Consider the following 24323-nt stretch of genomic DNA (forward strand, 5'->3'; position numbering starts at 1 on the left):
ATCTTCTCGTAAGAGGCTTTTTACTTGCGGCCAGAAGGATATGCAGGAGTCTTCTGTCGTTGGAATTCAGTTTATCCACTGGTGCATTGCACAAAAACATGGTCTCAAAAGTTGAAGGAAAAACAAATGAAAAAACATTTTGTAAATGATCATGGATTAGAGACCAATACTGGCGAATATCTTTACAGTCCCAAAAGATGTGGAAATGGTTAGCTCCATCTCCCCCACATCTCCAACATTTATCACCAATTCCTCGATATCTTTGTTGAGCAGGGGTAATGAAAAATCTCATAATGCTTTTCCAGCAAAATTCACGGCAAACATTAGACCCAGTGGTAGCCCACTGTATCTTGCATGCGTGAGCCCAACACTTCTCTGTAATTGTCAAATTACCCTCCTTTTCCCACTTCGCTTTAATATACAGAGTGCTGTCTTTTTTACACCGCCGGATGCTGTTATATAATTTAGAAATAATTTTACTTTGCACTTCAGATTTGGTTAGTAATAAGAATGTTTCTACAAATTGTAATTCGTTTAGGTTCACTTTTAAGTTTTGATTAAAATAGCTCTGCAGCTTTCTAAAGTAAGAGAATAAAATATTATAAATCTGGTTCATCTGGTTCATTCATCTTAGTAAGCTTCAAACGCTTCAGTCTGGATCCACTAAGCCTTCGAGTCACACAGAGAATCATTTGTTCTCAAGTCTGTAATTGGTTGTTCAGAAAGGTAAACATGATACTCGAGATGCAGTCTGACCTCTGATTGGTCAGTTATGGTGGACTTATGGACGTAGTGTGTCACCATAACAACAGTGTTTAAATAAGTGTAGAAAGGTGTGTCATTGGTCAGAACCTTAGAATGGCTGTGACAAACAGCCACCATGGTGGAGCACAGCTCCTTATGAAGTCACAGTTGGAGTTGGTGATCAGAGCTGCTCTGAACCTTAACCTCTTCTCGGCCGGTCTACTTCCTGATGTTTGAAGTTGTGAGCCCTGAGAGGATCACAGGGTGTTTGGTAATACCGGGACAGCCTGGAAAATCCTCACTCCCTCTTACCTTGACTGACTGACTGACTGACTCAGATACTTGTTATATTTAGTGTGAAGTCCCGTTCACTCACTCAGCCTGTAAAGACACACTGATTTGCTGACAGACTCCCACTTCGGTAGGGGTTCATTCAGACTGTGTGTATTCTCCAAGCTCTGTGTTTGGAGCTGAGCTGAAACAGTCTGTAGATGATTCTCAGAGTTAGGTTTCATGTCTTCATTCATCTCACACATACACACACAAACATGTCTGGTTTGCTATCCTTGTGGGTACATCCCGTTGAGATAATGCTTCCCCTATCCACTTACCCTAAACCTAACCATAACTCAACTGTAACCCTGACACTAAAATCAAATTCTGAGCATGAAAAATGCCTTCAACCCTGTGTGGACCAAAACTCAGGTCCCCACGAAAGTTATTTACTAAATTTACTATACTAGTGGGGAGAGTTAGATCCAGTCTGAAGTGAGACTCAAAGATCAGTTTGTAGACAGACAGTAAAAAGCTGAATTTAGATGAGGGAAAATTGTTAGTAAAGTTCTTCTTGTGATTTGTCTTCATTAAAGGGGCAATTTTTGAGAAACTTTGGGTTCTGTGTGTTTTATGGAATCTGTCTCCTCTCTTCTGATTGGTTGTTTTTAAAAACAGTGTGTTTTTATTCATGATGAGTTTGGAGTGAAGTTGTGCTGGCAAACACTCTCAATGATAATTTGTTCAGCCTCACCTGTGGTTCCTGTTGTTGTTTTGTTTCATTGTGAATTCTGTTTCTTGGATTAGACCAGAGGCCCAGTGACTGTGCTCAGCAGTCACTTCATTATTCTGTCCAAGGAGAGATACTCAGGTTACTCTATGTTACTGACCATCACCACACAGGACACAATCACAAGCAATTATGAACTTTAATCACCATTGATTATGATCATATCAGAGTCCTTATACATCACATACTCAGCAGGTCGGTCTGTTTTCAGTCTGTTGGAGATGTTCAGGTGTGAAGATCTGAACACCTTTAACAAGAACAACAAAGAATCAAATTTATTCATGAAACACAGATGAATGGGTTTGAAAACAGAACGAACAGAGTAGAATAAAGTTTTAATAACCTGTTTAATGTTCAAACACAGGCACACACATAGCGTGACACACTCAGACATGGGGAAGTGTCAGTTAAACTGAACATTCCTCTGCTGACAGCTGTTGATTGTGGCATCACAGAGCCTGATGAACTGATAGAGCTGAGACATTTTTATTCACTTTACATAAAATAAATCAGATATATCGCCTGGATTAAAGTGTAAATCACAAACATTGATATCTGTAAGTCTTTACACAGCTCTGTTAAATAAGGTGTTGTTACCGTTGGTGCTTGATAAAGATCAGGTGTGCTGCCAACTGAAACTATGCTTCATGCAGTTACTAGTTTTTCTAGTTTGCTGATGGAAACTTCCATGGAAGACTGAAAACACCCAACATCATTAAAACACCTCCAATTTCACATAGACAGACAAAGAAAGGTTGCTGTATATAAAGGCACATAGATCCATCACACAGTGAATGTTGGACATTATTGACTGGTGGGGGTTCAGACTCTGTGCTGATGTACCTCTACTGAAACATCCCCATGAGCCCTGAAAGCTTCCAGGGCTTTCTCTCAACTGTTAAAAAAACAGATTATAGTGCGAGTTTCATCCTGCAGTAAATCTGTTTTCTTTCCTTTTACTGAAACAAACGCATTTAGGCTTGACTGAAGGGACATAGAAAAAAACACGTCTGTCCCACGTAGACCACAGCGCCCTCTGGTGTTCAGGTGAACTGTGACTCAGAAAGCAGGAGGGGTGATGTTTCAGAGGCTGCAGCAGATGAAGGAGCTCAGACTGATACTGCGGATTATTCCAGGATTTCACTGACATCACATCCTTTGACACTGTGTTGGCATGCTGATTCATGTTCAGCTACAAATTTTAATATAAACTGTGAACATTATATATATATATATATATATATATATATATATATATATATATATATATATATATATATATATATATATATATACCTACAACATATATATATGCGCACAATATATATAATACCTACAACCACGATTACCGACACTAACAAGCTGATCTACAATACAGCAGCAGTGATCAGTGAGATGCTTGGCTACAAGTTGAACAGCAGGGGGCAGTACCCTCCATGGAGAAGGAGGCTAGAGGGCAAGATCAAAGTAGCACGGAGGGAGGTTAGCCAACTAACGGAGTTGCAGAAAGGTGCGACAAAGAAGGTGCATAAGAAATACAGCAAGCTGTCCATACCTGAGGCCTTGGAAACTGCCAAGCAAAGACTCACAGCCTTGGCCAGCCGCTTGAGGAGGTACACCAGAGAGATAGAAGGCAGGAGAATAAACCAGCTGTTCTCCACAGAACCAGCAAAGGTGTACTCTCAGTGGCAAGGGAACAATAATAAGAGAACAGCACCACCAAGGCTGGAGACGGAGCAATACTGGAAGAGCATATGGGAGAAGGACGCAACCCATAACGGCAATGCTCAGTGGCTAGTGGATCTGAGGGCAGACCACAGCGACCTCCCTGAACAGGGTCCAGTAACCATCACAGTGGCAGATATCCAAGAAAGGGTCTCCAGTATGAAGAGTTGGACAGCACCAGGGCCCGACATGGTTCACGCCTACTGGCTAAAGAAGCTGACTGCACTCCACGAGCGTCTGGCAGCACAAATGAACCAGCTGCTAGTTAACGAGAGACACCCGGAATGGCTAACCGAAGGCCGGACGGTCCTGATCCCCAAGGACCCCAAGAAGGGACCGGTCCCCTCCAACTACCGACCAATAACCTGCCTCAGTACTACATGGAAGCTCCTGTCAGGCATCATATCGGCTAAGATGAACAGGCACATGGGTCAATACATGAGTGGGACACAGAAAGGAATTGGCAAGAATACCAGAGGTGAAAAACACCAGCTACTGGTAGACAGAACAGTCAGCCGAGACTGCAAGACCAGACTGACCAACCTGTGCACTGCCTGGATTGATTACAAGAAGGCCTATGACTCAATGCCCCACAGCTGGATACTGGAATGCCTAGAATTGTACAAGATCAATGGGACCCTAAGAGCCTTCATCAGGAACTCAATGGGGATGTGGCGTACAACACTAGAGGCCAACTCCAAGCCCATAGCACAAGTCACCATCAAGTGCGGGATCTACCAAGGAGATGCTCTGTCCCCACTGCTGTTCTGCATAGGCCTGAACCCCCTCAGTGAGATCATTAACAAGACTGGTTACGGATACCGACTACGGAACGGAGCAGTTGTCAGCCACCTCCTGTACATGGATGACATCAAGCTGTATGCCAAGAGTGAACGAGACATCGATTCACTGATCCACACTACCAGGCTATACAGCAATTACATTGGAATGTCGTTCGGACTGGAGAAGTGTAGTCGGATGATAACAAAGAGAGGGAAGGTAGTCAGAACTGAGGGGATTGAACTACCAGAAGGCAACATTGCAGACATAGAGGACAGTTACAAGTACCTGGGGATCCCGCAGGCAAATGGGAACCATGAAGAGGCCGCTAGAAAGGCTGCAACCACCAAGTACCTGCAGAGGGTCAGGCAAGTCCTGAGGAGTCAGCTGAATGGTAAGAACAAGATCCGGGCCATCAACACGTACGCCCTGCCCGTGATCAGGTACCCTGCTGGGGTAATAGGCTGGCCAAAGGAGGAGATAGAAGCCACTGACATAAAGACAAGAAAGCTCCTTACCATGCATGGAGGGTTTCACCCCAAGTCCAGCACCCTGAGGCTGTACGCTATAGCAGTATCTTAGCTGTTCCCAGGACTGCGCTCTTCTGGATAGAGATCTCCGATGTTGTTCCCGGGATCTGCTGGAGCCACTCACCTAGCTTGGGAGTCACCGCACCTAGTGCTCCGATTACCACGGGGACCACCGTTACCTTCACCCTCCACATCCTCTCGAGCTCCTCTCTGAGCCCTTAGTATTTCTCCAGCTTCTCGTGTTCCTTCTTCCTGATGTTGCTGTCATTCGGAACCGCTACATCGATCACTACGGCCGTCTTCTTCTGTTTGTCTACCACCACTATGTCCGGTTGGTTAGCCACCACCATTTTGTCCGTCTGTATCTGGAAGTCCCACGGGATCTTAGCTCGGTCATTCTCCACCACCCTTGGGGGCATCTCCCATTTTGACCTCGGGACTTCCAGGTTATACTCGGCACAGATGTTCCTGTACACTATGCCGGCCACTTGGTTATGGCGTTCCATGTATGCCTTGCCTGCTAGCATCTTGCACCCTGCTGTTATGTGCTGGATTGTCTCTGGGGCATCTTTACACAGCCTGCACCTGGGGTCTTGCCTGGTGTGATAGACCCCAGCCTCTATGGATCTTGTGCTCAGAGCTTGTTCTTGTGCTGCCATGATTAGTGCCTCTGTGCTGTCTTTCAGTCCAGCTTTGTCCAGCCACTGGTAGGATTTCTGGATATCAGCCACCTCCTCTATCTGCCGGTGGTACATACCGTGCAGGGGCCTGTCCTTCCATGATGGTTCCTCGTCTCCCTCCTCTTTCTTGGGTTTCTGCTGCCTGAGGTATTCACTGAGCACTCGGTCAGTTGGGGCCATCTTCCCAATGTATTCTTGGATGTTCCTTGTCTCATCCTGGACTGTGGTGCTGACACTCACCAGTCCCCGGCCCCCTTCCTTCCGCTTAGCGTACAGCCTCAGGGTGCTGGACTTGGGGTGAAACCCTTCATGCATGGTAAGGAGCTTTTTTGTCTTCATGTCAGTGGCTTCTATCTCCTCCTTTGGCCAGCCTATTACCCCAGCAGGGTACCTGATCACGGGCAGGGCGTACGTGTTGATGGCCTGGATCTTGTTCTTACCATTCAGCTGACTTCTCAGGACTTGCCTGACCCTCTGCAGGTACTTGGTTGTTGGAGCTTTTCTAGCGGCCTCTTCATGGTTCGCATTCGCCTGCGGGATCCCCAGGTACTTGTAACTGTCCTCTATGTCTGCAATGTTGCCTTCTGGTAGTTCAATCCCCTCAGTTCTGACTACCTTCCCTCTCTTTGTTACCATCCGACTACACTTCTCCAGTCCGAATGACATTCCAATGTCATTGCTGAATAGCCTGGTAGTGTGGATCAGTGAATCGATGTCTCGTTCACTCTTGGCATACAGCTTGATGTCATCCATGTACAGGAGGTGGCTGACAACTGCTCCGTTCCGTAGTCGGTATCCGTAGCCAGCCTTGTTAATGATCTCACTGAGGGGGTTCAGGCCTATGCAGAACAGCAGTGGGGACAGAGCATCTCCTTGGTAGATCCCGCACTTGATGGTGACTTGTGCTATGGGCTTGGAGTTGGCCTCTAGTGTTGTACGCCACATCCCCATTGAGTTCCTGATGAAGGCTCTTAGGGTCCCATTGATCTTGTACAATTCTAGGCATTCCAGTATCCAGCTGTGGGGCATTGAGTCATAGGCCTTCTTGTAATCAATCCAGGCAGTGCACAGGTTGGTCAGTCTGGTCTTGCAGTCTCGGCTGACTGTTCTGTCTACCAGTAGCTGGTGTTTTGCGCCTCTGGTATTCTTGCCAATCCCTTTCTGTGTCCCGCTCATGTATTGACCCATGTGCCTGTTCATCTTAGCCGATATGATGCCTGACAGGAGCTTCCATGTAGTACTGAGGCAGGTTATTGGTCGGTAATTGGAGGGGACCGGTCCCTTCTTGGGGTCCTTGGGGATCAGGACCGTCCGACCTTCGGTTAGCCATTCCGGGTGTCTCTCGTTAACTAGCAGCTGGTTCATTTGTGCTGCCAGACGCTCGTGGAGTGCAGTCAACTTCTTCAGCCAGTAGGCGTGAACCATGTCGGGCCCTGGTGCTGTCCAACTCTTCATACTGGAGACCCTTTCTTGGATATCTGCCACTGTGATGGTTACTGGACCCTGTTCAGGGAGGTCGCTGTGGTCTGCCCTCAGATCCACTAGCCACTGAGCATTGCCGTTATGGGTTGCGTCCTTCTCCCATACGCTCTTCCAGTATTGCTCTGTCTCCAGCCTTGGTGGTGCTGTTCTCTTATTATTATTGTTCCCTTGCCACTGAGAGTACACCTTTGCTGGTTCTGTGGAGAACAGCTGGTTTATTCTCCTGCCTTCTATCTTTCTGGTGTACCTCCTCAAGTGGCTGGCCAAGGCTGTGAGTCTTTGCTTGGCAGTTTCCAAGGCCTCAGGTATGGACAGCTTGCTGTATTTCTTATGCACCTTCTTTATCGCATCTTTCTGCAACTCCGTTAGTTGGCTAACCTCCCTCCGTGCTACTTTGATCTTGCCCTCTAGCCTCCTTCTCCATGGAGGGTACTGCCCCTTGTGGCTGTTCAACTTGTAGCCAAGCATCTCACTGATCACTGCTGCCGTATTGTAGATCAGCTTGTTAGTGTCGGGAATCGTGGTTGTAGGTATCGTCCGTAGTGCTGCATTAACATCATCTAGCAGACCTTCTGAGGGTACTTCACGTAATCTTGGTAACCAGCTACGGGGGATACAGGTTTCAAGCTTGGCCATGATCCTATTTTTCAGGTCAGTTCCTCTCGCACTCAACGATCCTTCTCCTATCGCACTTGGGGCTATGTACCCAATCTCGGGTGGGGGTGATGATATCTCCCCCCTGACCTGGCGTCCTGACTCCTCCTTGCCATAGCATTTGTGTTGTACCTCGTCAATCTCTAGCTGTGAGAGCAGTCCCTTCTTTCGAATATATATATATATATATATATATATATATATATATATGCAGGCAAGGCATACATGGAACGCCATAACCAAGTGGCCGGCATAGTGTACAGGAACATCTGTGCCGAGTATAACCTGGAAGTCCCGAGGTCAAAATGGGAGATGCCCCCAAGGGTGGTGGAGAATGACCGAGCTAAGATCCTGTGGGACTTCCAGATACAGACGGACAAAATGGTGGTGGCTAACCAACCGGACATAGTGGTGGTAGACAAACAGAAGAAGACGGCCGTAGTGATCGATGTAGCGGTTCCGAATGACAGCAACATCAGGAAGAAGGAACACGAGAAGCTGGAGAAATACCAAGGGCTCAGAGAAGAGCTCGAGAGGATGTGGAGGGTGAAGGTAATGGTGGGCCCCGTGGTAATCGGAGCACTAGGTGCGGTGACTCCCAAGCTAGGCGAGTGGCTCCAGCAGATCCCGGGAATAACATCGGAGATCTCTGTCCAGAAGAGCGCAGTCCTGGGAACAGCTAAGATACTGCGCAGGACCCTCAAGCTCCCAGGCCTCTGGTAGAGGACCCGAGCTTGAAGGATAAACCGCCCGCAGGGGCGTGCTGAGTGTTTTTTTTTTGTTTATATATATATATATATATATATATATATATATATATATATATATATATATATATATATATATATATTTCCAAGCTATTAATATTTGTATATCAAGGCTGTGACTTCAATCACAAGGTCTATAATTATGTCATCTATTTCTAGACCCAGAATCCCCCGTCACAGTTCGTATCAGGGGAAGTTAAACTTGGGGTGCGACCTCAGTTGCCAGTTGAGGGCACTGACATTCTCGGGAATGATTTAGCTGGATGCAAAGTTTTTCCATTGCCCGAGGTAGTCGAAATACCAATAGCAGACACAAGTGCCTCTGATGTTGCCACACCGAACTGTGTTTCTTTGTTTCCTGCGTGTGCTTTGACGCATGCACAGGCACTCAAATATGGAGAGCTTGTGAATCATTTCATGTAAGAAAATAATTATAAAAGATCAAAGAGAAAACAAACATTTTCAATCAATTAAGTTTAAGCACAAAAACAATTACTCATGAGCTCCACCACAGCTAAACCACCAAACACCCAGAAAGTCACAAAATGATCACAAAGCCCCTTATTTCAACCTAAATCCAAAACCCCCCCTTCTTGACACACTTTATGTGTCAAATAAGCTAAAGACCAGCTACTAGAAATGAAAATACTTCGCCACCTCTTATAAAATTAAAAGAAAAAGGTTAGTCCTATTATTTCTCTAAAACCCTCAGCAATTCTCCTCTCAAGTACACTTCCTCCGGACCTCCAAACCTGTGTTCAGGAATAAAATCAGTTTAGTCATCATGTTAAATCTTTTAAACTCCTGACTCCATTCAGAGCTGCCTAGAAACAAATCCACTGTCTTGACATTAACTTCATTTCTAAAACTCAATTTTCCCACTTGTAATGCAATCTGTGTTATAACAAAACTTAAGACAGAACAGTTATCTGTTCTTCATATACAATTTCCATATTTTGATTTCATTTTGCTACTCTTAATGTAATGGTACATTTTAATTTTACTTTATCAGACTTAACCAAAATATATATATATGGCAGTACCAGCTTTTTTAATAATTTACTGTTTTAAAGGAAAAAAAAAAACCTTGGTCACTTGGACAATTGTTTGTTATTCTTTAACTGCATTTTTATATGAAAAGTCTAGCAATCCCCTATGTGACTCATAAATATTACTTTGGTTGTAATTATTTTCCTCTATCAAATGTAATTTACTTCTACAGTGGCCTGCTTTTGTTAATAGTAACATTAGTAACATCCAACATTTTCTCCCATTTAGCATTTGGTATTTTCCCCACTATATAGTGTACTACCATAATCTAAACCCAGTCAATAAAACAGAATTTTCTTGAATCAGACATCAGCGACCCACAAAAATCTCTGCAGCTCCCAACTTATGTGAACCTTCCAGTCTCCTTCTCTCTCCCCTACGTGATTTATTGTCAACCTTTATTCATCCTAACCTTGGTCCAATCTTTGTCTCAGTGTCAAGTCAGTCAAACCTTTAGTCCACGTCGTCAGTCCTAGTTCAGTCACACATTCACTCACACGCATTCACACCAGATATTGCTGATAGTGGAGACTCCCACGCAAATAATCAGACTCTCCACCTTCAGCAACACGAGCTCATTCATTTGTTTTATTTTTTAGAAAAAAAGTTCTTTATAATCTTTAACTGGATTGACTCGCTGCAATCCTTTTAAACAGGAACTAAAACGCTCATCAGTTCCCACAGGTCGGCTTTTCCTCAGCCCATTATAATCTGGAAAAGCTCACCTTATATTTGCTCTCCCGAAAATGTTTTACAGCGCTGTTAATTCAATCTTACAGGCCTGCTTAGAACAAAAATGAGAAAAAGAGCTGATTAGTAGCCCATCAAAACACAAAACATAATCACCTGACAGGATTTCTCTTAAGTGCACTGTGACAATTTTAAAGGGCCCAGTTCTAACCATGTCCATGATTAATAAAACTCCCTCTATTAAAATAAGAAAACAACCCAAACCTAACTGACAGAATCAACCCATCACTAAAACAACAACCCCAAAAATCTTAATCACAGAAAAGTTTTGCTTACTCATCTAACAACATGTTGGCCTCAGGTTCTTCAGCGTCCTGACAATCTGAGGTCAACTGACATAATTTCACCTGCTAAATACACAGAAAATCTTGTTAAAAGCCACACAGTTTACAGAACAGTAATCTTCCCCATTGAGCACTTTCTAAACCCGTTATAACAATGTGTCATCACTAAATTATAAATTTCTTGTCCAAATCTACAGTTCTGGACAGACCTGACCACTTTATTTAATTATCCTATATTTTACCAAGTAATTCCTCTCAGTCACTGCTTATATTCCCTTCATTGAAAGCCTCAGATACACTGCCAGACAGGAAGCTTCTTTGTCACCACTCACTTCAGCTAATTCACATACTGAGTCATATCTCAAGAAGTTGCCTTGACAAGAGAAATACATATTTAAAACACTACCACATGATTAAATTATTTTTATTTTTACCGTAGTCACCTCTTTTGCTCAATCGGCACAAGAGCACTACCAATTCACTATTTTAAAACTGCTTTAAGCTTTTAATCACTTTTTCATTTTCACCAAAGTCACTCTATTGTCATGGAACATTCCTGAGTTATTCCTCAGTTCAAGCCTTAAGTATGTTAAATCTAGCATTTATGTCATGTATTCACATTCATAAATGTAAGCATGTCTTTGTTGCATGTTTTTTGTGTGTTCATATTAATATTTAGTGTAAGCTGTTCTTCATTGCCTCCATGTGTTTTTATAATCAGGTTTAATTCATGCATCTTTGCACTGAGCTCTGGATTCAAACTGTCTCACTTCTGCTTCTCTCCAAAAATAATTTCACATGTCACAACTTGTATATGTGTGTTTTCTATTCATTAATGTTCGATTCAATTTTCCCATATGCTTTCACTATATTACCCCAGATTCACCTCCCACTCATTCCTGTTCTCAAAATTTGCTGTGTGGCCCCGCAGATTAACACAGGCCCAAATCAGCTGTTTCCTCTCTCCATTGCTTCTCTCTTGATCTTTTCAGTCTTTTCTTGGAGGTTCACTCCCAGCATGGCAAATCTGAAACTCGGTGTCCAGTGCTGTGCAGTGGTTTCACACAATCATCCCACTGTTCAACTTCCCAGCTTGTAATTCAGAGTGCATGTTCCATCCAGGGTTTTCTTACATACTGCTACTGGAGTCTTCAGTGTTATAGTTCAGTTGCACTGTCTTTTTGCCTGCTGTTCATTCTTCAAGTACACGGTGTTCTGTCTATCTTCTGTCTTCATCAGGAGATCAACTGTCCTTTAAGCTTCTTCTCAGGATAAGGACAGAATGAATGGTGAAGCTGTCGATTTTTAAGCCAAAGCCTGGCCTGTTTTCATCCCAATTCTGTTAATTTATCATTTTGCCGCTGTACTCATGTTTTCAGGTTGAGAAGTGTCCACCTGTATTGACACACTAAAACATTTAATTAATATCATTTTCATTACTTTTTCTTAAGACATTCTTTCACTTCCTCTACCAAGATTTTAACACGTCTCTCTCTCTCTCTGGGTGCACACTCCACATACCAGCCAGTTTCCTTTTATGGGCATGCAAACATGTTCACTTCCTGCCAGACACACACACACATACAGCCACACACACTCATATATTGGTCTGTTTCTACAGCCTAATCGAACTCTTATTTTGTATTTACAGTCTATAAACCCTCTGTAACACTGCTAAATGTTGATATAAAAAGAATGCTCTCAGTACACGCACACACACACTTAAATATACTAAGGTCTTTGCATTTGCAAGCATTCACATCAAAATCTTCAGCGTGCTTAACAGAGCTCTTTCAGACCTCAGGACAATTAACAGTTTTTCACACACATCAGCATTCTTTTAGCTCAGTTTTTTAGCATCATTCCCACAATACTTTCATCAGCATTTTGCACACTTCCCTGAACTTCCTTAAAAAAAATCATCTCTCACACACACACACACACACACACCCCTTTTCTCTCAAAACAATGTGGACCTTTAATCATTCATCCAAATAACAATTTTACACTTCATTTATACATTCACACATTTATATATATAACAAAAGACACTGACGCCAAGATAAATTATTTCCATTACTCAATATTCAACATTTCCATATCATAACGTCACTTCGTCTGCCTCCAGTACTGGTCATCCTACATTTTCGACTTAATTTAAAAGCCTCTAAGCCCAGGTCCAACCTTGCTGACCAATCGACCCGCTTTGGGAACGCCCTCACCGATAGCGGTCAAATTTCTAAGCCCTATAATAATTTAAAAGTGGTCCCCGTGAGTTGACCGGAAACCCCACTCCTAGACGCTTCCAAATCCCGTCTGCACCTGAAGCTTTACGTAAGGTTTACTTGTCAATCACGTTCAAACGGGACCACCCGAGTCTAACTCTTTACTCAAACGGTGCAAGAAAAGTGGTGCTTGACCACTGATTATTAACGACCATTCCTACCTGTTACGGGAATCACCCAAATTAACCCTGTTGCCGCAGGAAATTGCAGCGCGTCTGCCGCAAGATGGAGTCATAACACTCAGATCATTTTGCACCCCTAAAAGTCTAACTTTCGTCCTAAAATATTAAATACATTTAAAATCACCACTGTGAGGATTCCACAGCTGAATTATCTGGTGCCCGAGTCCAACTCTGCTAATCAATACAGGGATAAATTCCTTAACCAAATATCCTAACCTAAACTGTTTTCTTGGCTGACGTAACACACACACATAATACACCAACTTCAAACATACGTCACAACAATTAAAAATCCACCCCAGTATTAACAACAATGTGCTTTCATCAAATATCCCCAAACTTTACCTTTATTTATCCCAAATTACCCAAAATTATCATGGACATGTCACTTGAAATCTACTTAGCAGATTTTATAATTTAGTTTAATTTCACCACTACTGAGCCAATTTGACGTTCACGATCATGAACTCAGCAGACAAAAAAATTTGAATTCATCCAATATGCACAATTTTGAACAGGCTTGCGCCTACCTTTAAATATTTTAGACCGGTCTGTTGTCCGCCTCATATCAGATCGTACCTTCGGCCACATTTGTTCTCTCTGTTACAAGGGAACCGAGCGGAAACACCAAATATTAAACCCGATTCTTTGATCCCCATGATAGAACAGAGAAAACCCGACTCAGAGTGGTCAAAACATTTATAATTCTTTATTTAATTATCTTCCAGAAAAGAGAGCCCTGCATAGCCCAAAGCCAGTTGCAGAAACTGTAACATTAGAAGCTCAAGATGTGTCTCATATACGTGTTATTTTAGTACTTCAGACGTCACACACACATACGTGACACACACAGTTTTATTAGAAACAAACTCCTTCTACTCAGTTCCTCTTTTCTTTGTGTCTTACTTCCTGTGCAGCTTGCAATAACTTCCCCTTTCTGAGGTCTGTTGCCAGGGCAACCTGTCACCCTTAACCAAGTCTTGTCTCCTCTGAGCTCAGTTTCTAAAGGCCTCTCATGTTAAAATACATAAAACAATATAATCAGAAAATAAGCATTAAAAAAAATAAATAAATATATATATATTTCTTAATATTACTCAACTCTTTTCAGTGATATCCCCACTCATATGCACGCGCTAAGTCACAATATTGATGTGGGCGATCACAATTAAAGCAACATGCCTACAGAGTAAATCCCAGTAAGCGTGCCAGAATGCAGCAAGAAGGCCACTATCTCTTGACCATGGTTTTGCTCTTCCCAGTAATAATTTTTGGAGCTCACCATCACTGCTCGTTCCGAAACCCGATCAAATCTCCCGTTTCTGTAACGACTACCAAAAAGTAAATGCTGTTGCAAAACCAGACTCTTTCCCACTCCCACGCATGGATGACTTGGTCGACCGCGTCGGCTCGGCAAACTTTGGAACACTTTGCTACGTGGAGTCATAAACTGTGAAGTATATTTGGATGATATAGTGGCCTATTCATCCACCTGGACTGAACACCTCAAAACCCTCAATGAAATATTTGACCGCTTACGTGATGCCTCTCTGACACTAAACTTGGCTACATGTGAGTTTGAAAAGGCTGTTGTAAACTACCTAGGCAAGCAAGTTGGACAGGGTCAAGTCCTCCCTGTAGCTGCGAAAGTGCAGGCAATATTAAACTTCCCAGCTCCTCAGACGCATCGGGAGCTGCCTCGTTTTCTAGGCATGGCAGGTTCTTATCGTGGGTTCTGCAAAAACTTCTCTGAGGTAGTAGCCCCGTTAACCAGTCTTGCCAGTCCTAAGTCACTATTCGTATGGTCAGAGACATGTCAGTTTACTTTCGAAGCTGCCAAAGCTCTCCTTGGCAGTGCTCCTGTACTGGCCACCCCTGATTTCACATGTCCGTTCAAGCTTCAGGTGGACGCCAGTGCTATGGGGGTTGATGCAGTGCTCCTGCAGGAGGATGAACATGGCATTGACCATCCAGTCTGTTTCTTTTTCCAAAAAATTCCTAAAACATCAATTACATTACAGCACGATTGAAAAGGAAGCCTTAGCCTTATTGCTAGCCTTGCAGCACTTTATAGTGTACCTTGGGTCCACTATAAAGTCCAACCATTGTGATCTCTGACCACAACCCTCTCCAGTTTCTAACTCGGATGCAGAACAGCAACCAGCGCCTTATGCGCAGGTCCTTACTCCTCCAGGACTTCAACATTGAAATCCGGTACAAAAAGGGCTTAGAGAACCTCATGGCTGATGCCCCCTCTAGGTCATGAATCAAACATTTCATTAGGGATTAAATGTTTGATTTTTGGGTGGGGGGAAATGTTTAGAAGGTTACCTAAGTGAATTGTTCTTTGGTTGCTTTTCTTTTGGTGTAGGAAAGCATAGGAAACTTTAGGGAGTTTTATTTGTTATTTTTTTGGCATTGCTCATTGCTGAAGCAAATAAATGGCTGCTTAGCACTTTAAAAGGTAGTACTGTTTGTGTTCTTTCTTGGGTGTGAGTGGGGCCAATTTCTTGTTGCGTTCAAGGCACACCTAGGCTTAGAACATAACAGCTGTCATTCGGAACTGCTACATCTATCGCTATGGCCGTCTTCTTCTGTTTGTCTGCCACCACTATGTCTGGTTGGTTAGCCATCACCAGCTTTGCCATCTGTATTTGAAAGTCCCACAGGATCTTAGCTCGGTCATTCTCCACCACCCTAGGGGGGCATCTCCCATTTTGACCTCGGGACTTCCAAGCCATACGCGGCACAGATGTTTCTGTATACTTTACCGGCCACTTGGTTACGACTTCTATGTATGCCCTGCCTGCTAGCATCTTGCATACTGCTGTTATGTGCTGGATTGTCTCAGGGGCATCTTTACACAGCCTGCACCTGGGGTCTTCCGGTGGTACATACCATGCAGGGGCCTGTCCTTCCATGATGTTTCCTCATCTTCCTCCTCTTTCTTGGGTTTCTGGTGCCTGAGGTATTCACTGACCACGTGGTAGGGCCCATCTTCCTTATGTATTCGTGGATGTTTGTTGTCTCATTATGGACTGTTGTACTGACACTCACTAGTCCCAGGCCTCCTTCCTCTTGCTTAGTGTACAGTCTCAAAAAGACTTGAGTTTGTAATTCATGCCAAATTGTTGTCAAATTTGAATGGTTGTCTCTCTCCGTGTTATCCCTGCAACAGACTGGCGACCTGTTCTGATTATACTCTGCCTCTCGCCTATAGTAGCCGGATTTGGCTCCAGCCCCTCCGCGACTCCTACAAGAGGAGGAGCATGGGTGGATGGATATATGTATCATTTATCATAAAATCATAAAATAAATTTCCAAAAATTCGGGATGTTGTGGGAAATGGAGAAAATGAAATATTGTGTGTAGAACATTGAATTTAGTCCATTTGAGAATAGGGTTGTATTACAAGAAAAATGCAGTACAAATGTGTGTGTGTGTGTGCTTTCCAGATGTACTGTAAATATATTATCTAAATATAAAACATGTCCACAGTACACAAAGTATAGAAAGAAAGTTCAATTGTCTCAGAAGTTACTCTGATTGGGTATGCTTTCCTCTAATGGATGAACGTATCTGTTGAATCCATGATGAGGTTTAAAGAGTTTGAAAGCACAGACCCACCTGCACATTCATGGTTGTGTTTCTCCTTTCAATTAATTCATGCTGTTATATTGGTGGGTTGTAGGGGCGATTGTGGCTAAAGAGCTGGGAATTCGCCTCTGTAATCAGAAGGTTGCCGGTTAGAGCCCCGGCTTGGACAGTCTAGGTCGTTGTGTCCTTGGGCAAGACACTTCACCTGTTGCCTACTGGTGGTGGTCAGAGGGCCCGGTGGCGCCAGTGTCCAGCAGCCTCGCCTCTGTCAGTGCGCCCCAAGGTGGCTGTGGCTACAATGTAGGTTGGCATCACCAGTGTGTGGTTGACTGAATTCAATTCAATTTTATTTATATAGCGCCAAATCACAACATAAGTCACCTCAAGGAGCTTCATAGGTACAGAGAAAAACCCAACAATCATATGACCCCCTATGAGCAAGCACTTTGGCGACAGTGGGAGGAAAAACTCCCTTTTAACAGGAAGAAACCTCCGGCAGAACCAGGCTCAGGGAGGGGCGGCCGTCTACTGCAACCGGTTGGGGTGAGAGAAGGAAAACAGGATGAAAGACATGCTGTGGAAGAGAGACAGAGGTTAATAACAGATATGATTCAATGCAGAGAGGTCTATTAACACATACTAGATGAGAAAGGTGACTGGAAAGGAAAAACACAATGCATCATGGGAATCCTCGGCAGCCTACGTCTATTGCAGCATAACTAAGGGAAGATTCAGGGTTACTTGGTCCAGCCTATAACTATATGCTTTAGCAAAAAGGAAAGTTTTAAGCCTAATCTTGAAAGTAGATTTCAGTTTCCGAGTGAAATAAGCTCAGTTTTATCTGAATTAAGAAGCAGAAAGTTAGCGGCCATTCAAGTCTTTATGTCTTTAAGACATTCCTGCAGTTTAGCTAATTGGTGTGTGTTACCTGGCTTCATGGATAGATAGAGCTGCGTGTTATCTGCATAGCAGTGAAAATTTATGCTATGTCTTCTAATGATGCTGCCTAGGGGAAGCATGTATAATGTAAACACAATTGGTCCTAGCATCGAACCCTGTGGAACACCATAATTGATCTCAGTGTGTGAAGAGGACTCTCCATTTACATGTATGAATTGGAGTCTATTAAATAGATATGATACAAACCACTGCAGTACAGTACCTGTAATACCTACAGCATGTTCTAATCGCTCTAATAGGATATTATGGTCAACAGTATCGAACGCTGCACTAAGGTCTAGCAGGACAAGCACAGAGATGAGTCCACTGTCAGAGGCCATAAGAAGATCATTTGTAACCTTCACTAAAGCTGTTTCTGTGCTGAGCTCTGAAACCTGACTGAAACTCTTCAAATAAGCCATTCCTCTGCAGATGATCTGTTAGCTGTTTGACAACTACTCTTTCAAGGATTTTTGATATGAAAAGAAGGTTGGAGATTGGCCTATAATTAGCTAAGACTGCTGGGTCTAGAGATGGCTTTTTGAGTAGACGTTTAACTACAGCCACCTTGAAGGCCTGTGGTACATAGCCGATTGTTAGAGATAGGTTGATCATATTTAAGATCGACGAATTAATTAATGGCAGGATTTCTTTGAGCAGTTTTGTAGGAATGGGGTCTAAAAGACACGTTGATGGTTTGCAGGAAGTAATTATTGAAGTTAACTCAGAAAGTTCAATTGGAGAAAAAGAGTCTAACTTAACATCAATGGTACTAAGAGTAGCTGTAGATAATATTACATCTGTGGGATGATTATTGGTAATTTTTTCTCTAATGATAAGAATTTTATTTATGAAGAAGTTCATGAAGTCTTTACTAGTTAGCGTTAAAGGGATGGCTGGCTCAGTAGAGCTCTGACTTTTTGTCAGCCTGGCTACAGTGCTGAAGAGAAACCTGGGGTTGTTCTTATTTTCTTCAATCACTGACGAATAATAAGATGTTCTGGCTTTGCGGAGGGCTTTCTTATAAATCAGCAAACTATTTCTCCAGGCTAAATGATGATCTATTTGTGACATGCCTTTTCCTCTCCATCTTACGAGTCATCTGCTTTAGGCTACGTGTTTGAGAATTATACCACGGAGTCAGGTACTTCTGATTTGAGACCTTAGTTTTCACAGGAGCTACTGTACAGTATCCAGAGTCATACGTAGTGAGGAGGTAAAATTATTAAAAAGATAATCGACCTCGGTTGGGCTAGCGTTCAGATAGCTTCTCTGCTCTATGTTGGTACAGGGCATTGAAAATAATAACAGTGGGTGGATTATATTCTTAAACTTAGTTACAGCGCTTTCAGAAAGTCATCTACTTTGATAAAGTCTACTCTCCACCGCTGTGTAATCAATTATTGTAAATGTAAATGTTATCAGGAAATGATCAGACAGAAAAGGGTTTTCAGGAAACACTGTTAAATGTTCAGTGTCTATGCCATATGTTAAAACAAGATCTAAAGTGTGATTAAAGTGGTGGGTGGGTTCTTTTACATTTTGAGAGAAGCCATTTGAGTCTAATAGCAGATTAAATGTTGAGGCTGTCATTTTTATTATCCACATGGATGTTAAAATCACCCACAATAATTATTTTATCTGAGCTCAGAACTAAATTAGATATAAAGTCTGAGAAATCAGACAGAAACTCTGTGTAAGGCCCAGGTGGACGATATATGATAACAAGTAAGACTGGTTTCTGAGTTTTACAGTTGGGGTTGACAAGGTTAAGCATCAGGCTTTCAAATGAATTAAAAAGTCTGTCTTGGTCTTTCGTTAATTAATAGGCTGGTGTGAAAAATTGCTGCCACACCGCCCCCTCAGCCTGTGCTTCGAGATTTCTGGTAGTTAGAATGACTCGGGGGTGTTGATTCATTTAAACTAACATAATCATCCGGCTGCAACCAGGTTTCTGTAAGGCAGAGTAAATTGATTTGTTGATCAATTATTAAGTCATGTACAAACAGAGACTTGGAGGAGAGAGACCTAATATTTAATAATCCACATTTCACTGTTTTACTCTTTGGTTCAGATGTGGATACTGTATTGTTCTTTCTTTATGATTTTTTATGTTTAAGTTGTTTATTGCTGGTTTTTAGTTTGTTTTTTGTCTGTTTGGGAGCTGACACAGTCTCCATGGAGATGGGTTTTTGGGGGGGTAGCAGGAGGAGAGAAGCTGCAGAGAGGCGTGTAAGACTGCAACTCTGCTTCCTGGTCCCAACTCTGGATAGTCATATTTTGGGGGGTTTAATAAATTTGTCCATATTTCTAGAAATGAGAGCTGCTCCATCCAAAGTGGGATGGATGCCGTCTCTCCTAACAAGACCAGGTTTCCTCCAGAAGGTTTGCCAATTATCTATGAAACCCACATCGTTTCTGGGACACCACTCAGACAGCCAGCAATTTAAGGAGAACATGCGGCTAAACATGTCACTCCTGGTCTGATTGGGGAGGGGAGGGACTGGATGTGTAAAGCGCTTTGGGGTCCTTAGGGACTAGTAAAGTGCTATACAAATACAGGCCATTTACCATTTACATTAATTGTGTTGATATGCAGAGCCCATTCAGGGACACTGAGATGAAGCAGGAAAGAAGCAGCTGATATTTGGACAGCACACATGACGGAACGGAAGATTACAGTTTATGTGCCATGAATGATTTGTGTTTCCTCTACAGGTGAAGGTAGAAAGCGTGTGTGAGCTGATGTGGATGTGAATTCAGCAGCATGGATCAGTGTGAGGACAGAGAGGAGGGAGTCCTTCCCTCTAAAACCACTCTGTGTGGGAAACAGAGCCAGACCAAAGCTCAGAGGTGAGACGACCATCTCTATCTGTCCATGACTCTTCTCCATGTCACAGCTCAGCACTCACATCACTGCTTCATCATTATTCACAGGAACCAACCTGGACCTCCACACAGCTCTGTGTCCTTAAAAAGTGACATTTCTAAAGAAGAGTCTGTGCCTTTTAAAGTCCAACAGGTGCCTGCTGCAGACAGGTGAGCTGTCAGTAACACGACCTTTTTGAGAGCTATCAGTATATGTACTGTACTGCATGTCTGTAAAAGAACGAGCAGTAGGAGGACGCAGTAGGAGGACATTAATACACTAGTGTAAATCTCAAAATGTGTTTCAGGTCTGTGTCAAGTAAAATTTGTATGCATTTGTTGAATTTGTGTCATGTGAGAAATTGCAGTCTTCGGGGGTATTTCCTACTTTCATTGTCATAATTGTGCTGATGTAAATGTATGTTGACATGTTTAACCTCTGGGAGGTCCTAGAAAAATGCATACACTATTGGTCTTAGAGCCACAAATCGACCACGCCATAAAAAGTGCTATAAAAAGATTATATATTAATATTTCTTTCCACTTTAAATTAGCCAGTCTTTTAAAACTACTTCTCCCTGAAATATTCATACAAAGTTTTAATTATAGTTTCGTTGTTTTAAGGGTTAGGGTTAGGGTTAGGGTTAGCACCAACATGTATTTCGATCCACTTTTTTTTTTTTTGCAGGAGCATAAAAAGCCCTCCAGGCGGCCAGCTGCTGGCAAGCTCTCCACAAAGACTGAAGGTGGAACGATCACGATCCCTTTAACCGTAATTAATCTGCAGTGAAAAATAGCGTTTATAATGGGTTTCAATGGGGCACAAATCGACCACTAAGACCAATAGTGTAAGTTTGTCTGTAGCTTAGCCACTGAAGCTAATTTCCGGAAGTCATACTGAAATTTTAACAGTAAATGTGACCGAACTTTTTTTTGCAGACTTTCGCTATATTCCATTCAACACAGTGCAAATGGCAGGTAATCAAAATTTGAAAATAGCCACAAATCGACCCAAGACCACCCAGAGGTTAAATTCAGTTTCCAAATTCTGACACTCTCTAAACAACATGAACTCTCTACCTGTCTCATTGCACTTATGTGCCCTGAAGCTTCAGTTCAGTTCAGTTCAGTTCAATTTGATTTGATTCAGTTAAATTCATCCATCCATTTTCTTCTCCTCTCAAGAGGTGGAAGAACAAACAAAACGCACGACAGCAGGCCAAGCTTAACCAGACCAAGGTTAAAAGAGGATTAGAACTACCTACAGGCCAACAGGCTTCAATTTATCTCAGGATGGCTAAAACATACCTTCTTAGACGAACCTTGGCTAAATGTAGAACAAGCACTTTGCAATAATCTAAAGATTTCCGACCAACCATTTATCAGCTCAAACATCCAACGACATGAACGCTTCAAAAGTGTCAACATCAGCTCTTCTCTGACAGCATGGTGGGAGTTTCTAAAATTGACTTCATTAATCCCATGCAAACGTACACCTATCTGGAACAACCCTGACATATTACAAAACAATAATATGATAAACTTTCCAGATTGGAGTGGTAAAGGAATCAAATACTTAGAACCTATATTAGAAGGAACAGAATTGATTAAATTTGACAGACTAGTTACACAATATGGGTTCAAGAAGAAAAGATTTTTAGAATATCACGAAATTAAATCCATAGTAAAAAATAAATTTAACCCGGTCAAGTTGAACTATAAACACCATCAAGTGTGGTACAATTTCCTACTCTTAAAACCCCAAAATTACTTTCCAAAATATACATAATGCTTTCTAAAACAGATGAATTAATATCACTTCCTATTGCAAAATAGGAAGCGGATTTATCAGTTAAGTTAGACCAAAACTTCTGGTCTCAGATATGCTTAAAACCTTTCATTTAATTAGACATCCCAGTCTTCAATTAATTCAATACAAAATACTACATAGAGTAAACTATAGAGGTCATCCCATGTTCAAGATGGGCCTCACGTCTACCAACAACTCCTCACACTGTCAAACCAATACACCTGACAATTATATCCATGCTCTTTGGTTCTTTCCACCGGTTCAGAAGTTTCGGCATGAGATATGTGAAGACTTATCAAGGTGTCTGAAATGTAACATTCCAACTTCCCCCTTAGTGTGTTTGTTGGGCAGCTTAGATTATGTCACTACAGAAAAGAATATAGCCCATATGGTTTTCACTGCCTTATGCATAGCCAAGAAAACAGTCCTCATGAACAGGAAAAATAAAAATGATCACAATTCTAAGAAATATAGAAATTATCTAATAGATTACATTAGTCTTGATATGGCCTCTGCCACCACATCAGATCAATTGCTCTGGGCTCCTTTGATCAGCTCCATCCCCTAGTGGGGGGTCATAGTTTGGTCCCACCTTTGTTGTTGTGATTGGTGTGGGGGTAGGGACAGGCTTGGGGTGTCAGGGGATTCTACAGGAGCGTCTTCCTTGGACGGCTCAAGCTGGGGTTGCGGTCATAGCCTGTTAAGGGCTCTGTTAGCTCTTAGGTGATGGTTTCCTCATGGCTGCGTGCAGCAGGGCTAGGGGAGGGTCTGTGTTGACGGACGTGGGTTACTGACCTGGTAGCCTGGCTTCCCCTGGGTGGGTCCGGGGTGGGTGTGGGGATCTGGGGATGCTCCGTCTCCGGGCTGAGGCCCTGGCTGGGCCTTGTGGGCTTGGGTCCTGGTTGGTGTGTCGCCAGTGCATCGAGCCACCTGGGGGGCTCTTCAACTGGTGGGGGAGGCTGTTACATCTTGCAGGAGGTCTCCTCTCTCCAGGAACTCAATCTGCAGGTGGGGGAGATATAGGAGAAGTGGAGGAAGAACTCAGCCTGGGTGTCTGTTGTCTTGTGTAGTCTGGAAGATGAGTGGATGACGGGGTGGGTGCAGTTTTCTCTGTGGTGGGTTCCTTCCTTCCCTCCCCAACTCCAACTGCCTCCGTCTTCCCGCTCCACCACAATCACCCACACATGCAGGGCCTTGGGGTAAAGGTGTGTCACCAGGGTGTACAGTGTGTACAGTGTCAATTTATGTCTGTCTCCACGTTGGGTGAGTGCTGAGTAATTGCATATGAGAGCATGAGGGTGTGAATGGATGTTTTTATCTGTGTGTGCCTGTTTGTTTGTGTCTATATGTCTCTCTAGGGACATCTCAGGCCCTCCTAGGTATGGAGGCCTATCTCTCCCCACCACTCCCCCTGCCAGTGGCAGACAACCTCAGACATCGGTGCATTGGTGGTTCTTTGTGTCCGGGGATGGGCGTCCAGGTACGCACCGGCTCACTCCTGGTGGCTGCTTGTCGGGGCCTGGAGCCTGGGGCTCGCTCGGCCTCTCGGCCTGGGGCTCGGTCACTCTGGCACAGCTGGTTGCTGGCGGAGCTCACGGGCATGTCACTGCAACCCCCCCTGGCTTCTGCTCCGCGGCTGCTGAGTGACCCCTCATCTGGGGCTCTCCTCAGCTCTTTCCGGGAGAGTGGCACAGTTGCCCCTCCATTGGTCTTCCTTGGTTTCTTGTGCTCTGAGGGCCTCTGGATGTCTGGGGCCTGATCTCCTCCATGCCTGCTTCATGCCCTGGAGGACGGGGCTATGGCTCCCCACACCCTCTAGCAGATCATTACATGAAGGAACCTTTTAAATACATGTGCGCTCAGGCTCACAGGTGTACACACGAGTGCTCACACACACAAACGACACCCTTTTTGGCTCCTTCCTCAAAGCACACTGTGCGCTGTCGATCTTACGTGCTGCACAATAATATTCAATATTTAGCATTTACTGTTATATTCACATAGATCATAGCGATGATGTTGTTTATTATATTACTCTCTTTTTTTGCCTGTTTTCTCTTTTTTCTTTCTCAACAGGTGATCCAGGTGATTAATATATCTATTTTTGTCTGTTCGTTTTGTTGGTTTCTGGAT

General features: G+C 43.2%; 1 protein-coding gene and 1 long non-coding RNA gene across 2 annotated transcripts in view; both read left to right on the forward strand.

Annotated features, from left to right (window-relative positions):
* Positions 1-24323, forward strand: part of LOC145426168 (uncharacterized) — a 537068-nt gene that overhangs the window by 229141 nt on the left and 283604 nt on the right. The window lies entirely within an intron of this gene.
* LOC145426124 (NLR family CARD domain-containing protein 3-like) overlaps positions 20280-24323 on the forward strand; it is a 44399-nt gene continuing 40355 nt past the window's right edge. Inside the window, exons 1-2 of the mRNA XM_080299646.1 lie at positions 20280-20365; positions 20450-20551. Coding sequence (XP_080155772.1) covers positions 20280-20365; positions 20450-20551 — 188 coding nt within the window. The remainder of the gene's footprint in view (positions 20366-20449; positions 20552-24323) is intronic.

The sequence above is a fragment of the Astatotilapia calliptera genome, chromosome 3, assembly GCF_964374335.1.
Source record: "Astatotilapia calliptera chromosome 3, fAstCal68.1, whole genome shotgun sequence".
Taxonomy (NCBI): domain Eukaryota; kingdom Metazoa; phylum Chordata; class Actinopteri; order Cichliformes; family Cichlidae; genus Astatotilapia; species Astatotilapia calliptera.